The sequence below is a fragment of the Brachionichthys hirsutus genome, chromosome 12 (assembly GCF_040956055.1).
Source record: "Brachionichthys hirsutus isolate HB-005 chromosome 12, CSIRO-AGI_Bhir_v1, whole genome shotgun sequence".
Taxonomy (NCBI): Eukaryota; Metazoa; Chordata; class Actinopteri; order Lophiiformes; family Brachionichthyidae; genus Brachionichthys; species Brachionichthys hirsutus.
The window spans coordinates 13736579-13757504 of NC_090908.1; the positions used below are offsets into that span (position 1 = coordinate 13736579).

General features: G+C 49.1%; 1 protein-coding gene across 1 annotated transcript in view; it reads left to right on the plus strand.

Moving 5' to 3' along the window:
- The first annotated feature begins 708 nt into the window (after positions 1 to 708).
- Positions 709 to 20926, plus strand: part of ttn.2 (titin, tandem duplicate 2) — a 212351-nt gene continuing 192133 nt past the window's right edge. Inside the window, exons 1-18 of the mRNA XM_068746792.1 lie at positions 709 to 1197; positions 4064 to 4167; positions 5015 to 5218; positions 6870 to 7157; positions 7250 to 7332; positions 8186 to 8397; positions 9883 to 9958; positions 10027 to 10227; positions 13232 to 13399; positions 13487 to 13585; positions 13819 to 14064; positions 14227 to 14286; positions 15436 to 15694; positions 16832 to 16862; positions 16933 to 17127; positions 17401 to 17543; positions 17726 to 17871; positions 18018 to 18245. Coding sequence (XP_068602893.1) covers positions 4077 to 4167; positions 5015 to 5218; positions 6870 to 7157; positions 7250 to 7332; positions 8186 to 8397; positions 9883 to 9958; positions 10027 to 10227; positions 13232 to 13399; positions 13487 to 13585; positions 13819 to 14064; positions 14227 to 14286; positions 15436 to 15694; positions 16832 to 16862; positions 16933 to 17127; positions 17401 to 17543; positions 17726 to 17871; positions 18018 to 18245 — 2730 coding nt within the window. The 5' untranslated portion in view covers positions 709 to 1197; positions 4064 to 4076. The remainder of the gene's footprint in view (positions 1198 to 4063; positions 4168 to 5014; positions 5219 to 6869; positions 7158 to 7249; positions 7333 to 8185; positions 8398 to 9882; positions 9959 to 10026; positions 10228 to 13231; positions 13400 to 13486; positions 13586 to 13818; positions 14065 to 14226; positions 14287 to 15435; positions 15695 to 16831; positions 16863 to 16932; positions 17128 to 17400; positions 17544 to 17725; positions 17872 to 18017; positions 18246 to 20926) is intronic.

The window sequence follows — 20926 nt, forward strand, 5'->3', positions numbered from 1 at the left end:
CAGCGTGGTGATGTCATCGTTTGTTAACAAATAAACGTTTCTCACACCTGAAGAGGAACGGGTCCGTTTGGTTCTTTCCTTCTGCCTCGTTCTCCGTCCTCGTCTTCCTCGTCTTCCTTTAGCTGTTCTACGTTCAGTCTCGGACTCTCAGAGCTCCGTAGGAACCAGAACTATTGAGCGAGAGGACGGACCAGATCAAAGGCTGGAGGCCGGTTCTAGCCCAGCCCACCACGCCAAATGTGGCCTGCAGCGAAGTATAGAAATATTCGGTTAGGTTCAACGTCATTGTCGCTACACGTACAAGTACAAGTACACGTACACGTACAAGTAATGGGTAACGCCCTTCAGTTTAGCATCTCACCACAGAGTTCTGTCCGGCTACGTGCACGGGTTTGGTGCTGTGGACGTTCCGCCCTTTCTCTGGTTCTGCATGTGTTCATCCATTCATCTTTTTCAGGGTTGTGGGCTCCAATCCCCTCCGGACGGTTTGATAGGAGGACCGAAGGCGTTTGGCTTGTATTGCTCTTATGTAATGAGAATATCTCATTTATTGTTCTTAAATCTCATTTATTGTGAGGTTTGTTTAATAGGACATTATAAAGTAGTTAGTAATGTCGACGCCCCCGCCCCGCCCCGCCCCGCCCGTTTGGGCGTAGTCCCTACCTGCCGCCTCCTCCACGTGGATCGGAGAGAGGTGAAACAAAGAATCGACTTTCTAGTATTTGTTCTTTGAAGAATCGGGCGTCTTTTAATTATGGGATTGGAAGAAACTTCAAGAGATTCAAAAGATGTCGTTCAAGAAGTAAAAATAATCTCTTCAGGTGTTTTATTCTTTTTTGTTGAGGAAACGGCACAACAGGTGTGACCAGTTGCATAAAATGGCTGCCTCGTCTCCCATGATTCCTGGCTGGACTGAGGACTGACCAATGGGAGCTGCTCTCCCCTGTGATGTCACAGGCGTATAAAAGCCTGTCGTGGTTCTGGTTGCTCCGAGCAGTCAGCGTTCCCAGCCTGGACGCCTCGGCTGGAGGGACCAGAACTCGCCGGCGCTGACGGACGGAGGGCTTCCTTCAGCCTCAGCTGGTTCTCCTGGTTCTCCTGGTTCTCCTGGTTCTCCTGGATCTCCTCCCAGTGTTCTGGATAAAGGGATTTCGGGTTCCTGCCCTGAGGGCCACCCAGGCATCCTTGGTCTCACAAGTAAGTGCTTTGAGAGTTTGAGTGATTGACGGGAGCAGCTGGAGGAACACCTGGCACCGCTCTGCCACACTGGTGGGGGTTTAAGGGGGGGCGGTTAAAACGGGACGTCCCAGAATAGACCTGAGCGTCGGGCTGGACTCTGATGGCTTTTTAAGGGAATCAGCCACGGGGCTATCGGTTCCAGCAATGTGCCACATGGTGCCTGTCAATCAGGGGACGGGGCTATTCTTAGTGACGGTGTCTGCTGGACCCCCCCCCCCCCCCCAGAGGGACTGTCAGCATCGCTGAAGTGTTATTTTGGAGGAACAGCTGGTGGTCTGTCCTTCAGTTGGATTTATTTATAGGTTAGGCTTATTCTTTAGATGATTCATTTATTTCTAGTACGATGTACTTTAAAGGTATTCTGAGGCATATTCTGGAATAATGTGTTTGTGAAAACACATTAAAATAGTCTTTCAGAAGTATATAAAGGAACGCTTGAAATGTTTTGCTGTTCTTGATTTACCTCCACCTGGATGATTGACAACCTGCACAGGTGCTGTACGTCCAAACATCACCGGTTCTGCAGGGTGAAGTTCTGAGAGGAGGAGCTTAAATGCTCAATCATTCCTTTACTGTTCATTAGGATTCCAGCTGTCTGTGCAGGGCAGTAAACTACTGTGAAGTACAAGTACTTGAGTACATGCAGTCATGGCTGGAGTGTTACGATTAGCTGTCCCCCGAGCAGCTATTCATAGACGCACGTCTTAAAAGCCTTTCTTCATATCCTCCCAGTTTTCTTGTCTGAAATCTTTGCTGCACACACACACACACACACACACACACACACACACGCACACACACACACGCACACACACACACACGCGCACACACGTGTGAATGTGATGTTTATGATGTTGCTAAAGGTTCTTAGCGAGCAGAAACAACCAATCAGACGCGGTCTGATCGTGGCTCCCCTTAGACCAGAGTCAAGCAGGCTCGTAGTCGGACCGGATTTATTCTGGTGGACCTTAGACAGGATGTGTGAGTGTACTTGTACTGCTCTAACATTCTATCTAATAAATATATTCATCGTCATCGACTGTGTTGTGGCTCAAGGATGGGCTTTGATCCAGACTCACCAGCGAACCTTTCATGTTGGTACAAAAACTCCTGTAAAAATGTACGAGCTTTTCTTTTCTACGAAGTAAAGATTAGATTCAAGCTGAACTCGACTGAAATGTGAAACCATGATTCTAATCTGGTCCGAGCTCTGTGGTGAATCAGCTGCTGGTTTATCACCCAGACCCCATGGAGCCGGGTCCAGGTCCCAGGACGGATCCCTAAAAATAAAGCTTCAAGATTAGAAAGGAGCTTCATCGCTGGAGACATCCACATTTTTATTTTAGACGTTCTGTAAAAGGTTAAAATGTAAAAGGTTAATCATCAGTCTGGAGTCAAAATCAATTGTTGATTTCCAAAAAAAAGTCAGAAATCCCTGATCAGGACGTTCTGCTTCACTGGCCTTGGACCAGAGGACCTGAACGGGTCGGGTGTGTGACAAAGGATTTTAGGGTGTCCATTTTCTGACCACTTATCCTGAGCGGGACGAGTCCAAGAGCACATTGATAGACAAGCAAGCAGTCACACCTGCAGCAAGTCTAGAGCCAGGTAGAAGGGGGGGCCTGTAAACGGCCCCAGGTCATCAGCCACACAGAGCCAGGTAGAAGGGGGGGGCCTGTAAACGGCCCCAGGTCATCAGACACACAGAGCCAGGTAGAAGGGGGGGCTGTAAACGGCCCCAGGTCATCAGACACACAGAGCCAGGTAGAAGGGGGGGGCTGTAAACGGCCCAGGTCATCAGCCACACAGAGCCAGGTAGAAGGGGGGGGCTGTAAACGGCCCCAGGTCATCAGACACACAGAGCCAGGTAGAAGGGGGGGGCTGTAAACGGCCCCAGGTCGTCAGCCACACAGAGCCAGGTAGAAGGGGGGGGCCTGTAAACGGCCCCAGGTCATCAGCCACACAGAGCCAGGTAGAAGGGGGGGGCTGTAAACGGCCCCAGGTCGTCAGCCACACAGAGCCAGGTAGAAGGGGGGGGCTGTAAACGGCCCCAGGTCATCAGCCACACAGAGCCAGGTAGAAGGGGGGGGCTGTAAACGGCCCCAGGTCATCAGACACACAGAGCCAGGTAGAAGGGGGGGGCTGTAAACGGCCCCAGGTCGTCAGCCACACAGAGCCAGGTAGAAGGGGGGGCCTGTAAACGGCCCCAGGTCATCAGCCACACAGAGCCAGGTAGAAGGGGGGGGCCTGTAAACGGCCCCAGGTCATCAGCCACACAGAGCCAGGTAGAAGGGGGGGGCTGTAAACGGCCCCAGGTCGTCAGCCACACAGAGCCAGGTAGAAGGGGGGGGCTGTAAACGGCCCCAGGTCATCAGACACACAGAGCCAGGTAGAAGGGGGGGGCTGTAAACGGCCCCAGGTCGTCAGCCACACAGAGCCAGGTAGAAGGGGGGGGCTGTAAACGGCCCCAGGTCATCAGCCACACAGAGCCAGGTAGAAGGGGGGGGCTGTAAACGGCCCCAGGTCGTCAGCCACACAGAGCCAGGTAGAAGGGGGGGGCCTGTAAACGGCCCCAGGTCGTCAGCCACACAGAGCCAGGTAGAAGGGGGGGCTGTAAACGGCCCCAGGTCGTCGGGTGGATCTGGACTGGCACCCTCCGTCTGTGAGGAAACAGGTTTCATTTGTAAATTCATACCAAAGAAAAACGTGGGATTAATGTCAGATGCTATAATAATGATATTATAATATTATAATAATGATATTATAATATTATTATAATAATATAATATTATAATTGTCATCTTTGTCTTGTGTCTGTCCCCAGGGTGTCCACCAACATGTCAACACAGGCACCGACATTCACGCAGCCGCTGCAGAGCGTCGTGGCACTAGAGGGCAGTGCTGCGACGTTTGAGGCTCAAGTTAGTGGTAAGTGATGTCACTGTTGGGGGAGGGGCATGCAGCGGTGGGGTCAGCCAGCTTTGACCTCTATGTCATTATTACTAATAGTCTATTTGACATGAAAGCTAATCCAGGACTAGCATCCCCATATTGCTACTTGAGAACTTTTAGGGTGTTAGCATTTAGCTTCACTGACATTTCTACAGGAGGGCATCCAGCCGTGTTTGATCTCAGCATGATGCTAGTCCAGCCATGTTTGATCTCAGCATGATGCTAGTCCAGCCATGTTTGATCTCAGCATGATGCTAGTCCAGCCATGTTTGATCTCAGCATGGTGCTAGTCCAGTCGTGTTTGATCTCAGCATGATGCTAGTCCAGCCGTGTTTGATCTCAGCATGATGCTAGTCCAGCCGTGTTTGATCTCAGCATGATGCTAGTCCAGCCATGTTTGATCTCAGCATGATGCTAGTCCAGTCGTGTTTGATCTCAGCATGATGCTAGTCCAGTCGTGTTTGATCTCAGCGTGATGCTAGTCCAGCCGTGTTTGATCTCAGCATGATGCTAGTCCAGTCGTGTTTGATCTCAGCGTGATGCTAGTCCAGCCGTGTTTGATCTCAGCATGGTGCTAGTCCAGCCATGTTTGATCTCAGCATGATGCTAGTCCAGTCGTGTTTGATCTCAGCGTGATGCTAGTCCAGCCATGTTTGATCTCAGCATGATGCTAGTCCAGCCGTGTTTGATCTCAGCATGATGCTACGCTGTTTGTAGCTCAGTGTTAGCTTGGTATTGGCAGTAGCATCGTATTTGTTTCTATTGGATTCAACATCCAGAGATGTTCTAGAACCGGCCGTCTTTGGGTTCCGTCCCTCCTCAGGTGCTCCGGTTCCTGAGGTGAGCTGGTTCCGTGATGGCCAGGTTCTTTCTGCCGCCGCTCTTCCCGGCGTTCAGATCTCGCTCAGCGACGGCCGCGCTGTTCTGAGGATCCCTGCTGTGACCGCCGCCCACAGCGGAAGGTTCTCCATCAGAGCCACCAACGGAGCCGGACAAGCCACGAGCACCGCCGAGCTCCTCGTCACAGGTGAGCACCAATCCATCCAGGTGCAGCTCGAATTACACCTGAAACGTCACCTTTTATTCCTTTTGGATGTTTTAGAGGTTTCTCTAAAAATGACGAGCAATGAAATCACTTCTTAAGTTTGTTGCTGAAACGTTTCACCATAAAAGAGTCAAATATATATATATTTATTAGATAGTACAAGTACAGTCACACAGTAGCATGTATTGCAGTACAAGTACAGTCACACAGTAGCATGTATTACAGTACAAGTACAGTCACACAGTAGCATGTATTACAGTACAAGTACAGTCACACAGTAGCATGTATTGCAGTACAAGTACAGTCACAGTATCATGTATTACAGTACAAGTACAGTCACAGTATCATGTATTACAGTACAAGTACAGTCACACAGTAGCATGTATTGCAGTACAAGTACAGTCACACAGTAGCATGTATTACAGTACAAGTACAGTCACACAGTAGCATGTATTACAGTACAAGTACAGTCACACAGTAGCATGTATTACAGTACAAGTACAGTCACACAGTAGCATGTATTGCAGTACAAGTACAGTCACACAGTAGCATGTATTACAGTACAAGTACAGTCAAACAGTAGCATGTATTACAGTACAAGTACAGTCAAACAGTAGCATGTATTACAGTACAAATACAGTCACAGTATCATGTATTACAGTACAAGTACAGTCACACAGTAGCATGTATTGCAGTACAAGTACAGTCACACAGTAGCATGTATTGCAGTACAAGTACAGTCACACAGTAGCATGTATTACAGTACAAGTACAGTCACACAGTAGCATGTATTACAGTACAAGTACAGCCACACAGTAGCATGTATTACAGTACAAGTACAGTCAAACAGTAGCATGTATTACAGTACAAGTACAGTCACACAGTAGCATGTATTACAATACGAGTACAGTAACAGTAGCATGTATTACAGTACAAGTACAGTAACAGTAGCATGTATTACAGTACGAGTACAGTAACAGTAGCATGTATTACAGTACGAGTACAGTCACACAGTAGCATGTATTACAGTACGAGTACAGTCACACAGTAGCATGTATTACAGTACGAGTACAGTCACACAGTAGCATGTATTACAGTACAAGTACAGTCACACAGTAGCATGTATTACAGTACGAGTACAGTCACACAGTAGCATGTATTACAGTACGAGTACAGTCACACAGTAGCATGTATTACAGTACAAGTACAGTCACACAGTAGCATGTATTACAGTACGAGTACAGTCACACAGTAGCATGTATTACAGTACGAGTACAGTCACACAGTAGCATGTATTACAGTACAAGTACAGTCACACAGTAGCATGTATTACAGTACGAGTACAGTCACACAGTAGCATGTATTACAGTACGAGTACAGTCACACAGTAGCATGTATTACAGTACAAGTACATCAAACATCCTGTCTCAGAGGAGCATTTCTTGCGGTCTTGTTTCCGCTGAAAGTCCTTCGTACATAAATCATCGACATTTAACAATATAAATAAAACTAATATTAAATTACTCAATTGATGCAAAATAACAATAGAATAAAAAAACACATACTATGTACAATGGCGGTGGACAAAAAGGGGGGGATTGATCCGGATGAAATGTGTGTCCTTTCTACGCAGCCGAGACGGCGCCCCCTAGCTTCCTTCAGCGGCTGCAGAGCTCCGCGGTGAGACAGGGCAGCCAGGTGAGGCTGGACGTCCGAGTCACAGGTATCCCTACACCTGTGGTGAAGTTCTACAGAGAGGGAGCTGAGATCCAGAGTTCAGCCGACTTCAGGATCCTCCAGGAGGGAGACCTGCACAGCCTTCTGATGGCCGAGGCCTTCCCCGAGGATTCTGGGACATATTCCGTGACAGCCGCCAACAGCAGCGGGCGAGCCACGTCCACGGCGGAGCTGCTGGTCCAGGGTCAGTCACCGTGAGACCGTTCTGTTTCTAATGTATTGATGATGAGCATGCGGTGACCAGCTGATCGGCTACTGGATGTGTCTCTGCTGCAGGCGAGGAGGCCGTACCTACGAAGAAAACCAAAACCGCCGTGTCTGCGCCTCAGATGGAGACTTCTCAGACCAGAGTGCAAACGGTGAGGGAGGGGCGCCGAACGAACGAGCGCTCTGACCACGAGTCCATGGACATGCGTACCCCAGACGTAGGACCCAGACCGTAGGACCCAGACCGTAGGACCCAGACGTAGGACCCAGACGTAGGACCCAGACCGTAGGACCCAAACGTAGGACCCAGTCCGTAGGACCCAGACGTAGGACCCAAACGTAGGACCCGAACGTAGGACCCAGTCCGTAGGACCCAGACCGTAGGACCCAGTCCGTAGGACCCAGACGTAGGACCCAAACGTAGGACCCAGACTCTAGGACCCAGACGTAGGACCCAGACGTAGGACCCAGACGTAGGACCCAGACCGTAGGACCCAGACCGTAGGACCCAGATGTAGGACCCAGACTCTAGGACCCAGACTCTAGGACCCAGATGTAGGACCCAGACCGTAGGACCCAGACCGTAGGACCCAGATGTAGGACCACTGGGTCCTGCAGGGCTTGAAGGAAATGTTGAAGAAACATTCCTCTTTAATTTGTTGCCATCATCATCCCCAGAAGCGAAAGCTGAAATGTGTGGATTCTGGTTGTTTGCGTGAGAATGTGCTCGAGTGAAGGACCATCAGGGTGAAGATCATTTCATGGATCTGTTGGGAGATCCGCATCTTTGTCTTCAGAGTCAGGTCCCTCTACTCATCTAAACTAGGAGATGCTAAACGTGGGGCGGTCCAGTGGAGAACATGACCTGGGATCTGGAAGTGCTGCTGAATGCTGTATTGTACTGCAAGAAGAATCAAGCGAATTAAAACATTGAGTTTTGCTATAAGCTCGAAGTAAATGTACAATTCTTCATTATTAATTATTAATGATGCAAGTGTCTTTCAGAAGATGGTCGGCTTTCAGGCCACCACCGTGATGGACGTGCACGCAGAAGGGGCAATGATGGCTCATCAGCTGGCTCATAAGACCCCTCCCAGAGTCCCCCCAAAGCCCACCTCCAAGTCACCGCCATCATTTGTATCTAAGATGACGGGAGGACGGCAGCAGTCACCTTCACCCGTCAGACATGTCAAAGGGCCGACGCCCACACCTGTCAGGTAAGGGCGTACTTACCTCCAGCACTTAAGGGTTTCATTCCTATCTCGCAGGCAGCTCGGCCAGTGTTCTTTGGGAACTGACTTGTGGGGTGCCTCAGGGTTCTACTTTGGGTCCTCTACTTTTCTCAATATATATGTTGCCATTGGGATCCATATTCAGATAACATAATGTCTCATTTCATTGCTTTGCTAAAACCAAATGAGCAAACCTCTGTCCAGGTCTTATGAGACGACCTCGATGACATCCAAGCCTGCATGGAAATCAAACAGAGATGATTTTATTTGGCCCAGAAGATCCCCTAGATGGATCTGAGAGGCCATCGGGCACCCTGAAGTCTGACTCTCACCCCTCTGCTGTTATCTTGGACACTGACTTCGGGTTCGGGTTCGGGTTCGAGCTTCTTTCAGCTTAGACTATTGGCAAAAGTAAAGGCTTGTCTCTGCAGAAAAGACTTAGAGAAAGTTGTTCACTCCTTTGTTGATTATATTTGTGTATGATTACCCGTAGTTTACGGGCTATAAGCCGCCACCTTTCTTCTAAACTTTAAACACTGCGGTTTATATTACTATGCGGCTTTTTTTGTTTTTGTTTTTTACCAATAAAATTGATTAGTACTACGGTAGTTCACAGATGAATCACAACTATCTGCAGTGTGGTGTGTCTCGCTCCTGTGTGTGCTTAGAAAAAAGCATGCGCAATCTATGAGTTTATGTTACTAAGCAGATTAAATAAAAACGTCAAAACATGTAATATCTGAACAATGCTGAAGAAGAATAACTGTCTTATTTATTTAAACGTAACAAGTGAACGTGAACTACGGCACTAGTTCGTCCGCTGCGGCTTCTACAGGTACAAAATAGACTTTCTTTCTGAAACTAGCGCATGCGGATTTGAATCATTTACGTTATATTGTAATTGTACTGTATACAGTATTACTAACTGTACAGCACTGAGGCTGTTTTTAAATGCGCTTTATAAATACAGTTTGACTCGACAGGTATGAAATGAATCCAGTAATGAAGGGTGGCTGTTCTACCTGTGATCAGTAGAATGATGGACGCCTCACCTTTTTGTCTCTTCGGCCTACTTCAGGCCAGGTTTACGCCAAAGTCTGGAAATCCGTCGGTAGTTTGATCTCGTTTTATTAAAAGTCTTACGCTTCCATCAGTGGAATCCAACCAATATTTAACCTTTGATCTGATCATTACTGGAAAAAACCAATTGGTTAATTAAGAATACAGAAAGTGTCGTCACTTCAAGACATGGAACGCTTTCTGATTGGCTGACTTATCCTAATGTCATTGTGTCGCTACTATACAAGGACAATAAAGGCTTTCTATTTCTATTGTTTAGAGCCACGCCCACCCACGTACTCAGGATATTCACTCTCCTCCTTATTTTGGATGGAAACACGTTTCCTCCGGTTCTACTGTCAGTGGAATAAGAGCAGATCAATAACTGATGATCATTGCTGATGTGTGCAGGCCGGTGTCTCCCTCCTCCAGGCTGTCTGTCTCTCCCATCAGGCCAGTCAGGTCACCAGTCATGACCAGGAAACAGGTGAGTATTCTGACACAGGTATGCATCCAACGAAACCATCATCATCCTCACAACATCTTCCTCCTCAGATACTGGGCTCTGCAGAAGTCCTGCCACCCTGGAAACAAGGAGATTACCCAGCAGAAGCTGGTTACACCAGCGTGACCAGCATGGCCAGCATGGCCAGTATGACCAGTATGACCAGCCTGACCAGTATGACCAGCCTGACCAGCCTGAGCAGCCTGAGCAGCGCCACACAGCTCCACCGGGAGCAGCAGGTGACCAGAGAGGTGAGGGGGGCGGAGACAGGAAACGCCCTGGATGGGTTTGAGTGCAACGCTCCAGCTGCTCGGATGCTAGCCGACGGTAGCATCAGTGCTAGCTGCTAGCCTGACTCACAACTCTGTTTACTTTGTTCTTTGGTAACAAATGCTGTGTGAGCCCGTTTCCTCCCGTTAGTTCCCGTTTCCTCCCGTTTCCTCCCGTTTGCTCCCGTTTCCTCCCGTTAGTTCCCGTTTCCTCCCGTTTGCTCCCGTTTCCTCCCGTTTGCTCCCGTTTGCTCCCGTTTCCTCCCGTTTCCTCCCGTTTCTTCCCGTTAGTTCCCGTTTGCTCCCGTTTGCTCCCGTTTCCTCCCGTTAGTTCCCGTTTGCTCCCGTTTCCTCCCGTTTCTTCCCGTTAGTTCCCGTTTGCTCCCGTTTGCTCCCGTTTGCTCCCGTTTGCTCCCGTTTGCTCCCGTTTGCTCCCGTTTGCTCCCGTTTCCTCCCGTTAGTTCCCGTTTCCTCCCGTTTGCTCCCGTTTCCTCCCGTTTCCTCCCGTTTGCTCCCGTTAGTTCCCGTTTCCTCCCGTTTGCTCCCGTTTGCTCCCGTTTCCTCCCGTTAGTTCCCGTTTCCTCCCGTTTCCTCCCGTTTGCTCCCGTTTGCTCCCGTTTGCTCCCGTTTCCTCTCGTTTCCTCCCGTTTGCTCCCGTTTGCTCCCGTTTCCTCCCGTTAGTTCCCGTTTCCTCCCGTTTGCTCCCGTTTCCTCCCGTTTCCTCCCGTTAGTTCCCGTTTCCTCCCGTTTCCTCCCGTTTGCTCCCGTTTGCTCCCGTTTGCTCCCGTTTGCTCCCGTTTCCTCTCGTTTCCTCCCGTTTGCTCCCGTTTGCTCCCGTTTCCTCCCGTTAGTTCCCGTTTCCTCCCGTTTGCTCCCGTTTCCTCCCGTTTGCTCCCGTTTGCTCCCGTTTGCTCCCGTTTGCTCTCGTTTCCTCCCGTTTGCTCCCATTTCCTCTCGTTTCCTCCCGTTAGTTCCCGTTTCCTCCCGTTTCCTCCCGTTTCCTCCCGTTTCCTCCCGTTTCCTCCCGTTTCCTCCCGTTTGCTCCCGTTTGCTCCCGTTTGCTCCCGTTTGCTCCCGTTTGCTCCCGTTTGCTCTCGTTTCCTCCCGTTTGCTCCCGTTTCCTCCCGTTTCCTCCCGTTAGTTCCCGTTTCCTCCCGTTTCCTCCCGTTTCCTCCCGTTAGTTCCCGTTTCCTCCCGCTTCCTCCCGTTTGCTCCCGTTTGCTCCCGTTTGCTCCCGTTTGCTCTCGTTTCCTCCCGTTTGCTCCCATTTCCTCTCGCTTCCTCCCGTTTCCTCGCCTGTCCTTAACGACCTTCAGCCAAGTCGGAGTCCAGACTGATCTGAAAACGTTAAAAACGTTAATCCACTAAACCTACACGTACCGACTTGGTCTGCTCCACTGACCGAGATCACAGCAGGCAGGCTCTGTGATGACCTCAGCGTTTACCTGATGTCATGAAGCAACCAACCAAGCAGCTCGTCTGCCCACCAGACAGGTGAACGAAGAACGGCGATGATTTATAGAGAACCCAAAAGCACGACAGGAGAAGGGCAGGCAGTAATCGGATCAATCAGGCAGGCAAACAGGAACAAGTCTGACACTGAGCAGCAGGGGGGGCTGATGAGGAGACGAGCAGCAGGTGTTCAGAGCAGCACAGGTGATGTGGATGAGCTGATGATGGGTGTGGCAGGCAGCGGAGCGGGCTCTGGCCGGGCTCCTGACGATAGTCGTAGACTTGAACCCAGTCAGATGGACGAGACCTTTGACCTGGTGCCTCGTGAAGAACATCTGTTCATTCCTGCCTTCATGGAAGTGTCGGATTCAAGAAGTCGTCGTTTGTCGATGGTGTAGCAGAATGCGTGAGTAACATCAGGAGCGATGCTAGCTAGCCGTAGCTTAAAACCGAAGCGTGTGACGTGGAGGAGAAAACAGGTTTTATCTTCCGCAGTCCGGAAGACGTGAGAGGAAATCAAGTAAAGATGGTATTGATCGCTGTTGCCTTTTCTCGGATTAATATAACAATCTTTTTGAGTTTTTTGTGTGTTGATTAGGCTGCGTGCTGCAGGCCGCGTGCTGCAGGCTGCGTGCTGCAGGCTGCGTGCTGCAGGCTGCGTGCTGCAGGCTGCGTGCTGCAGGCTGCGTGCTGCAGGCTGCGTGCTGCAGGCCGCGTACTGCAGGCTGCGTGCTGCAGGCTGCGTGCTGCAGGCTGCGTGCTGCGTGCTGCAGGCTGCGTGCTGCAGGCTGCGTACTGCAGGCTGCGTGCTGCAGGCCGCGTACTGCAGGCTGCGTGCTGCAGGCCGCGTACTGCAGGCTGCGTGCTGCAGGCTGCGTGCTGCAGGCTGCGTGCTGCGTGCTGCAGGCTGCGTGCTGCAGGCTGCGTGCTGCAGGCGGCGTGCTGCGTGCTGCAGGCTGCGTGCTGCAGGCCGCGTACTGCAGGCTGCGTGCTGCAGGCTGCGTGCTGCGTGCTGCAGGCTGCGTGCTGCAGGCTGCGTACTGCAGGCTGCGTGCTGCGTGCTGCAGGCTGCAGGCTGCGTGCTGCGTGCTGCAGGCTGCGTGCTGCAGGCTGCGTGCTGCAGGCTGCGTGCTGCGTGCTGCAGGCTGCAGGCTGCGTGCTGCAGGCTGCGTGCTGCGTGCTGCAGGCTGCGTGCTGCAGGCCGCGTACTGCAGGCTGCGTGCTGCAGGCTGCGTGCTGCAGGCTGCGTGCTGCGTGCTGCAGGCTGCGTGCTGCGTGCTGCAGGCTGCGTGCTGCAGGCTGCGTGCTGCAGGCGGCGTGCTGCGTGCTGCAGGCTGCGTGCTGCAGGCCGCGTACTGCAGGCTGCGTGCTGCAGGCTGCGTGCTGCAGGCTGCGTGCTGCGTGCTGCAGGCTGCGTGCTGCGTGCTGCGTGCTGCAGGCTGCGTGCTGCAGGCTGCGTGCTGCAGGCTGCGTGCTGCAGGCTGCGTGCCCTCGGTACCGTCTCACCCACCGTGGCTGATCTTGTCGTCTCCAGGCCGAGGCTGCAGGCCGCTCCGAGGCGGTGGCTACCGTGGTGGCTGCTGTTGACCTTGCCCGAGTACGCCTACCTGTGCATGTGGAAGGTGGTTTACCTGAGGGGGTGCAGGTGGCAGTAGACGAGCATGTTGACCGCTCAGAGCAACACAGAGCCCAGGTGTCGCAGGTTTGACCTTTGATCTCCTCACCTACGATCTGCTTCTCGGGGGCAGCGTTCTCCTCGCCGCTCAATAAACTCTGTTGGTTGCTCCAGATCCCGACGGCGAGCGAGCCGTCCTCCGTGACGGACGCCGGAGTTCCACATTTCACAGTCTCTAAGGTTTCTGTTCCTAAGCATGAAGCTAGCCGCGAGGTAAGAAGACAAGAGAAGGCCCCCGTCATCATCATCATCATCATCATCACTGCACCCCCCCCTAACACACGGTGTGCTTCACCTCCATCCTAACATCGCTCTGCGGTGATGGGTCAGAGCTTCATCCCGACCCGGGTTCTTCTTGGAGCCCGTTGGGTGTTTTGCTGGGTGTTGATTGGAGGACTGTTTCTGGACTCTGGATTCTGGACCTTAACGTTCTTCTCGTCGGCCAGGTGTCCATCGCCGGCTCGGCCATCGCCGCTCTTCAGAGAGAGTTGCGACCCCCCCATGCCCTCAGGCAGATCATCAAACCCGTCAAGTCTCCCAGTCCGAGTCGCAGGACGGCAGCGATGGGGGTGACCCCGGTGACCCCGGAGATCCTCCCCCCACCATTCAAAGAGGGCAGGTCTCAGGTTGAGTCTCAGACCGGCGGTCGCTCCTCGATGGCTGAGGGGGGCTTTGAGGACTGGGGGCCTCAGGTTGGTCCGATGCCCGCTGTGGTTTCATTGTTCTCTGGCCCCGCCCCTTCACTGCCAAAGACAGCTGCCTCATCGAGATTCTTCTCATCTCCATGCAGGGTTCCGTCTGTCGTAATGACATCATCCCTGCAGCTGTTCTGATTGGTTCTTGTTTCTCCTCAGCAGGGGGCTGCGGTTCCGAGCAGAGCCCAGGAGCCGGCCGTCCCTCCCGCTCTCATCTCTGTGAGTACAAGGTGTCACATCTCAGCTGGGCTCTGGTTCTGAGACCGGTCCGGTAGCTGCTTGTGTTTAGAACATGACCTCGACTTTGGAAAGGGGCGGGGTTTACCTGTCCCTCCTCCAGCAAGTCATGAAATAAAGACCTCAAACAGGATGCTGTTAGGCTGGACCTCATCGTGGAGCGCGTGGGTCTCGTCTTAGACCTCATCGTGGAGCGCGTGGGTCTCGTCTTAGACCTCATCGCGGAGCGCGTGGGTCTCGTCTTGGACCTCATCGTGGAGCGCGTGGGTCTCGTCTTAGACCTCATCGTGGAGCGCGTGGGTCTCGTCTTAGACCTCATCGTGGAGCGCGTGGGTCTCGTTTTAGACCTCATCGTGGAGCGCGTGGGTCTCGTCTTAGACCTCATCGTGGAGCGCGTGGGTCTCGTCTTAGACCTCATCGTGGAGCGCGTGGGTCTCGTCTTAGACCTCATCGTGGAGCGCGTGGGTCTCGTCTTAGACCTCATCGTGGAGCGCTTGGGTCTCGTTTTAGTCTGACAGTTATTTTAATTTCTTTATTTTAAGACTTTGATCAGGACCTTCAGCTCAAATCTGATCTCAGGTCAGTCTGGATCCTTATTTGTGTCACGCACGTCTCTACGTTTAGATAAGATAAGCAGCTTTATTTAATTACAAGGTGAGTGTGGAGAGTTGGTCCTGAGCCGCTGCGCCCTCTATGGGCCAACGTAGGTCAAGGTCAAAGTCAAGGTTACTTTATTTGTACCCGTAGGTAGAATTGATTTGCTGAGAGATCAGATAAAACATCTGTTCCTAAGATGTACTCTACACAGGGAAGCCGACTGGGAATACTGGGAATGAACCAGTACATGAAGTATTCAGATCAGAGCAGGGATCCCCAGAATCACAATACTTTATTGATCCTGCATGTTGGATCACCGGCAGTATCCGATGGATTGATGGGTTACAGAGTTTTTGAGTAAGGCGCACACACTGGTGAAAACAAATCAGATCAATCAGCCATTCAATGGATTGTTCACTTGATCATATGGTCACGTCTAAATCTACTGCCAGCGGATCCAGCGGATCCAGCAGATCCAGCAGATCCTCCATCGTTCTCCCTCCTGATGTAAACGCGCTACCTCTCCCGTTTTAGGGCTTGAGGAACACGACGGTGACGGAGGGCGAGTCGGTGACCCTGACGTGTCAGATCGGCGGCCGCCCCGCCCCCGCCCTCATGTGGTTCAGAGAGGACTACCAGATTGAGAGCTCCATCGACTTCAGCATCAGCTGCAGCGATGGCTTTGCCAGGATGGTGATTCGCGAGGCGTTTGCAGAGGACAGCGGCCGCTTCACCTGCAGCGCCACCAACAGGGCGGGGACTGTCAGCACCTCCTGCTACCTGCTGGTTCAAGGTAAAGGTGGTTGGATGTCAGCTGACCTAGATGTGCTGCTCTGGAAAATATTTAACATTTATGCAGAGTTAGGAGCTCTATTTGAGAAGAATAATTCAAACCAAATACGAACAGTATCACAATCAATAGACGACTATTATGAAAAGCTCACTGTGGGTTGGTACCGACCCACAAACAGCAACACGTTAGACTATTATGAAGAGCTCACTGTGGGTTTTGGTACCGACCCACAAACAGCAACACGTTAGACTATTATGAAGAGCTCACTGTGGGTTTTGGTACCGACCCACAACAGCAACACGTTAGACTATTATGAAAAGCTCACTGTGGGTTGGTACCGACCCAAAACAGCAACACGTTAGACTATTATGAAGAGCTCACTGTGGGTTGGTACCGACCCACAAACAGCAACACGTTAGACTATTATGAAGAGCTCACTGTGGGTTTTGGTACCGACCCACAAACAGCAACACGTTAGACTATTATGAAAAGCTCACTGTGGGTTGGTACCGACCCAAAACAGCAACACGTTAGACTATTATGAAGAGCTCACTGTGGGTTGGTACCGACCCAAAACAGCAACACGTTAGACTATTATGAAGAGCTCACTGTGGGTTTTGGTACCGACCCAAAACAGCAACACGTTAGACTATTATGAAAAGCTCACTGTGGGTTTTGGTACCGACCCACAAACAGCAACACGAACCATCCAGCTCTGTAATCGAGTATTGAGACGCGTCGTTTGCGACCGTGCACGAGAAAACGATCAAAAGCAAACGCAGGAATGACGACGCACGTTCAAACGGCAGGAGAACCTTCTTTGAGTGCTTCAGGAACCCACTTCAGGTTCTCTGAGTGCTTCAGGAACCCACTTCAGGTTCTCTGAGTGCTTCAGGAACCCACTTCAGGTTCTCTGAGTGCTTCAGGAACCCACTTCAGGTTCTCTGAGTGCTTCAGGAACCCACTTCAGGTTCTCTGAGTGCTTCAGGAACCCACTTCAGGTTCTTTGAGTGCTTCAGGAACCCACTTCAGGTTCTCTGAGTGCTTCAGGAACCCACTTCAGGTTCTCTGAGTGCTTCAGGAACCCACTTCAGGTTCTCTGAGTGCTTCGGGAACCCACTTCAGGTTCTTTCCCAGTTTCAGAGCAGACGGAGAGCGGCGAGGACGCGTGAGTACCTCGATCAGCATCTGATCGCTGAGACCGTCGGCCAGCGTCTCACCCAGCTGTTGTTGTTCAGCGTCGTCGAGGTGACCGAAGAGAGGGTTGCACAGGTGAGTTCAAGAGACTCTGCTGCTCCCTTCTTCGTGAAGAAACCCGCTGCCCAGAAGCTGGTGGAGGGGGGGAGCGTCACCTTCCATTGTCAAGTCGGAGGAAACCCCAAACCTCACGTCACCTGGAAGAAGAACGGTGTGCCACTCACTACCGGCTACAGGTACGGTTCACACCTGTTCGTTCATTCACCTGGGTCACGGGTGTTTCTGGAGTCTACAGTCAAGAGGCGGGGCACACCCCGGATGACGCGCCAGTTCATCGCAGGGCCACACATAGACCCTCGGCGTGACTAGTTCACCTGAGTTGCATGTTTTTGGAGGAACCTGGAGAACAGAAAGGCCCCAAGTTGGATTTGAACCTGTGGCCTTCTTGTTGTAAGGCAACGGCGCCACCCACCTGTCCATTAATGGATTAATGATTTTTTTGCCATCAGATATAAAGTTGTCTACAAGAGGGACACTGGAGAATGCGAGCTGGAGATCTCTATGACCTTTGCGGATGACGCTGGAGAATACTCCATCTTTGTCAAGAATCCCCACGGAGAAGCTTCGGCCTCTTCCGGCCTGCTGGATGAAGGTATGGCTCGAGTGCGGTTCCTGCCTCACGTTGGGCGTTAGGAAGCCTCTAGAGTGGCTTTCAGGGTGGGGGCTGTTCCTGTTCTATGCTGCATTCACGACTTCCCTCCGTCTTCCACCGCTTATCCGGGACTTTGAGGGACGATAAAGAACTGCGCTGAACGTCTGCCTTTTTGCTTACAGAGGAATATGAAGCCTATATAAAGACTCAAGAGCTGGCCTATAAAACTGAGGTCACAACAGCGGTGACCCGGGAGCCCTCTGAGCTTGTGGGTCAGTACCAGATGGAAGAGAAGAAGACTGCCCCCATGAGCTTCGTCTCTGAAACGGTGCGTAGTGATGTCTCAGTACTATAGAATAATGCACTACGAGTTTCTCATAGAAATCGCTGTACGAGTCCAATGCGTTATTATTATCATTATTATTATTATCATTAGTAACACTTGCAATTCCACATTACAAACATTTTTTGCAGGAATTCCTTATTTCAGCCTTTGAAGAGAGGATCATTCAGGAAATTGAGCTTCGGGTCATGAGGATCAGCTACAGAGAACTGGTGACGGAGGATGGAGAGATGATCGTCACGGTAACAGATGAGGAGGCGGTGCAGCCGTCATTCAGCACACCAGTGAAAAACTACAGGATCATGGAGGGAATGGGCGTCACGTTCCATTGCAAGACGAGTGGCCAGCCGCTGCCGAAGGTACTGCTAGAAAGGTCACCGCTGAGATGACCTGGGCTCAGGTGTGCCCGTCACTCTGAGTCTCTGAGTCTCTTCATTCATTCATTCTGGTTTATTTGAATATGGACAAAGACAAAACACAGACACATGTAGCACAAGTATCTGATGCCTGCATTATAGCGCTTATAGCTGAAGCTAATTCGCAGCACTTGTCCACAGATATCCATTTCCAAACATGGAAAGGAAGGAAAATTGTTTTAAAAAGTCATCTATGCATGTTTTTATCACAGAACTAAAACAATTAAGAATAAAACAAGACGGTAATAAAAAAGAAATGTTAGAGATAAAACTATGTACACATTTAAACATGGGTACAGTGCTGCTGCTTGCACATCCAAGATTTCGTTTCTTTTTTGAGGGAGACCAATTGTGTCATAGATTTTAGGTGAACAGGGAGCAGATTCCACAGACCAGCACCTTTCACAGAGAGAGCGGATTGTGCGAAAGATGTTTTTCGGGGGGGCACCTTACAGTCCCCACCTGAGGCTGCCCGGGTGGACCTGCTGACAAACCTGCTCAGTGGTTCTGGTGCAAAGCCATTCACACATTTAAAAAACTGTTTAAGAACACTTAAATTAATAACATTTAAGAAGGATAAAAACTTGTGTTTTGATAAAATATGGCAATGGTGAAATCTAATAGGCTTTTGGTCAAACACCTTCAGGGCCCTGTGGTAAAGGCTCTCTATTGGCCTGAGCGTGGTCTGACTCGTTTGTGACCAAACAGTGGCTCCATATTAGGAATGATGCTGCTGCTGAGAGTACTATATGAATATATCTGGTATCTCTTATTAGTAATGATGCTGCTGAGAGTACTATATTAATATATCTGGTATCTCTTATTAGTAATGATGCTGCTGCTGAGAGTAATATATTAATATATCTGGTATCTCTTATTAGTAATGATGCTGCTGAGAGTAATATATGAATATATCTGGTATCTCTTATTAGTAATGATGCTGCTGCTGAGAGTACTATATGAATATATCTGGTATCTCTTATTAGTAATGATGCTGCTGAGAGTACTATATTAATATATCTGGTATCTCTTATTAGTAATGATGCTGCTGAGAGTACTATATTAATATATCTGGTATCTCTTATTAGTAATGATGCTGCTGAGAGTAATATATTAATATATCTGGTATCTCTTATTAGTAATGATGCTGCTGCTGAGAGTACTATATGAATATATCTGGTATCTCTTATTAGTAATGATGCTGCTGAGAGTACTATATTAATATATCTGGTATCTCTTATTAGTAATGATGCTGCTGAGAGTACTATATTAATATATCTGGTATCTCTTATTAGTAATGATGCTGCTGAGAGTAATATATTAATATATCTGGTATCTCTTATTAGTAATGATGCTGCTGAGAGTAATATATTAATATATCTGGAGTCTCTTATTAGTAATGATGCTGCTGCTGAGAGTAATATATTAATATATCTGGTATCTCTTATTAGTAATGATGCTGCTGAGAGTAATATATTAATATATCTGGTATCTCTTATTAGTAATGATGCTGCTGAGAGTAATATATTAATATATCTGGAGTCTCTTATTAGTAATGATGATGCTGCTGAGAGTAATATATTAATATATCTGGAGTCTCTTATTAGTAATGATGCTGCTGAGAGTAATATATTAATATATCTGGAGTCTCTTATTAGTAATGATGCTGCTGAGAGTAATATATTAATATATCTGGTATCTCTTATTAGTAATGATGCTGCTGCTGAGAGTAATATATTAATATATCTGGTATCTCTTATTAGTAATGATGCTGCTGAGAGTAATATATTAATATATCTGGTATCTCTTATTAGTAATGATGCTGCTGAGAGTAATATATTAATATATCTGGTATCTCTTATTAGTAATGATGCTGCTGAGAGTAATATATTAATATATCTGGAGTCTCTTATTAGTAATGATGCTGCTGCTGAGAGTAATATATTAATATATCTGGTATCTCTTATTAGTAATGATGCTGCTGAGAGTAATATATTAATATATCTGGTATCTCTTATTAGTAATGATGCTGCTGAGAGTACTATATTAATATATCTGGTATCTCTTATTAGTAATGATGCTGCTGAGAGTAATATATTAATATATCTGGTATCTCTTATTAGTAATGATGCTGCTGAGAGTAATATATTAATATATCTGGTATCTCTTATTAGTAATGATGCTGCTGAGAGTAATATATTAATATATCTGGAGTCTCTTATTAGTAATGATGCTGCTGCTGAGAGTAATATATTAATATATCTGGTATCTCTTATTAGTAATGATGCTGCTGAGAGTAATATATTAATATATCTGGTATCTCTTATTAGTAATGATGCTGCTGAGAGTAATATATTAATATATCTGGAGTCTCTTATTAGTAATGATGATGCTGCTGAGAGTAATATATTAATATATCTGGAGTCTCTTATTAGTAATGATGCTGCTGAGAGTAATATATTAATATATCTGGAGTCTCTTATTAGTAATGATGCTGCTGAGAGTAATATATTAATATATCTGGTATCTCTTATTAGTAATGATGCTGCTGCTGAGAGTAATATATTAATATATCTGGTATCTCTTATTAGTAATGATGCTGCTGAGAGTAATATATTAATATA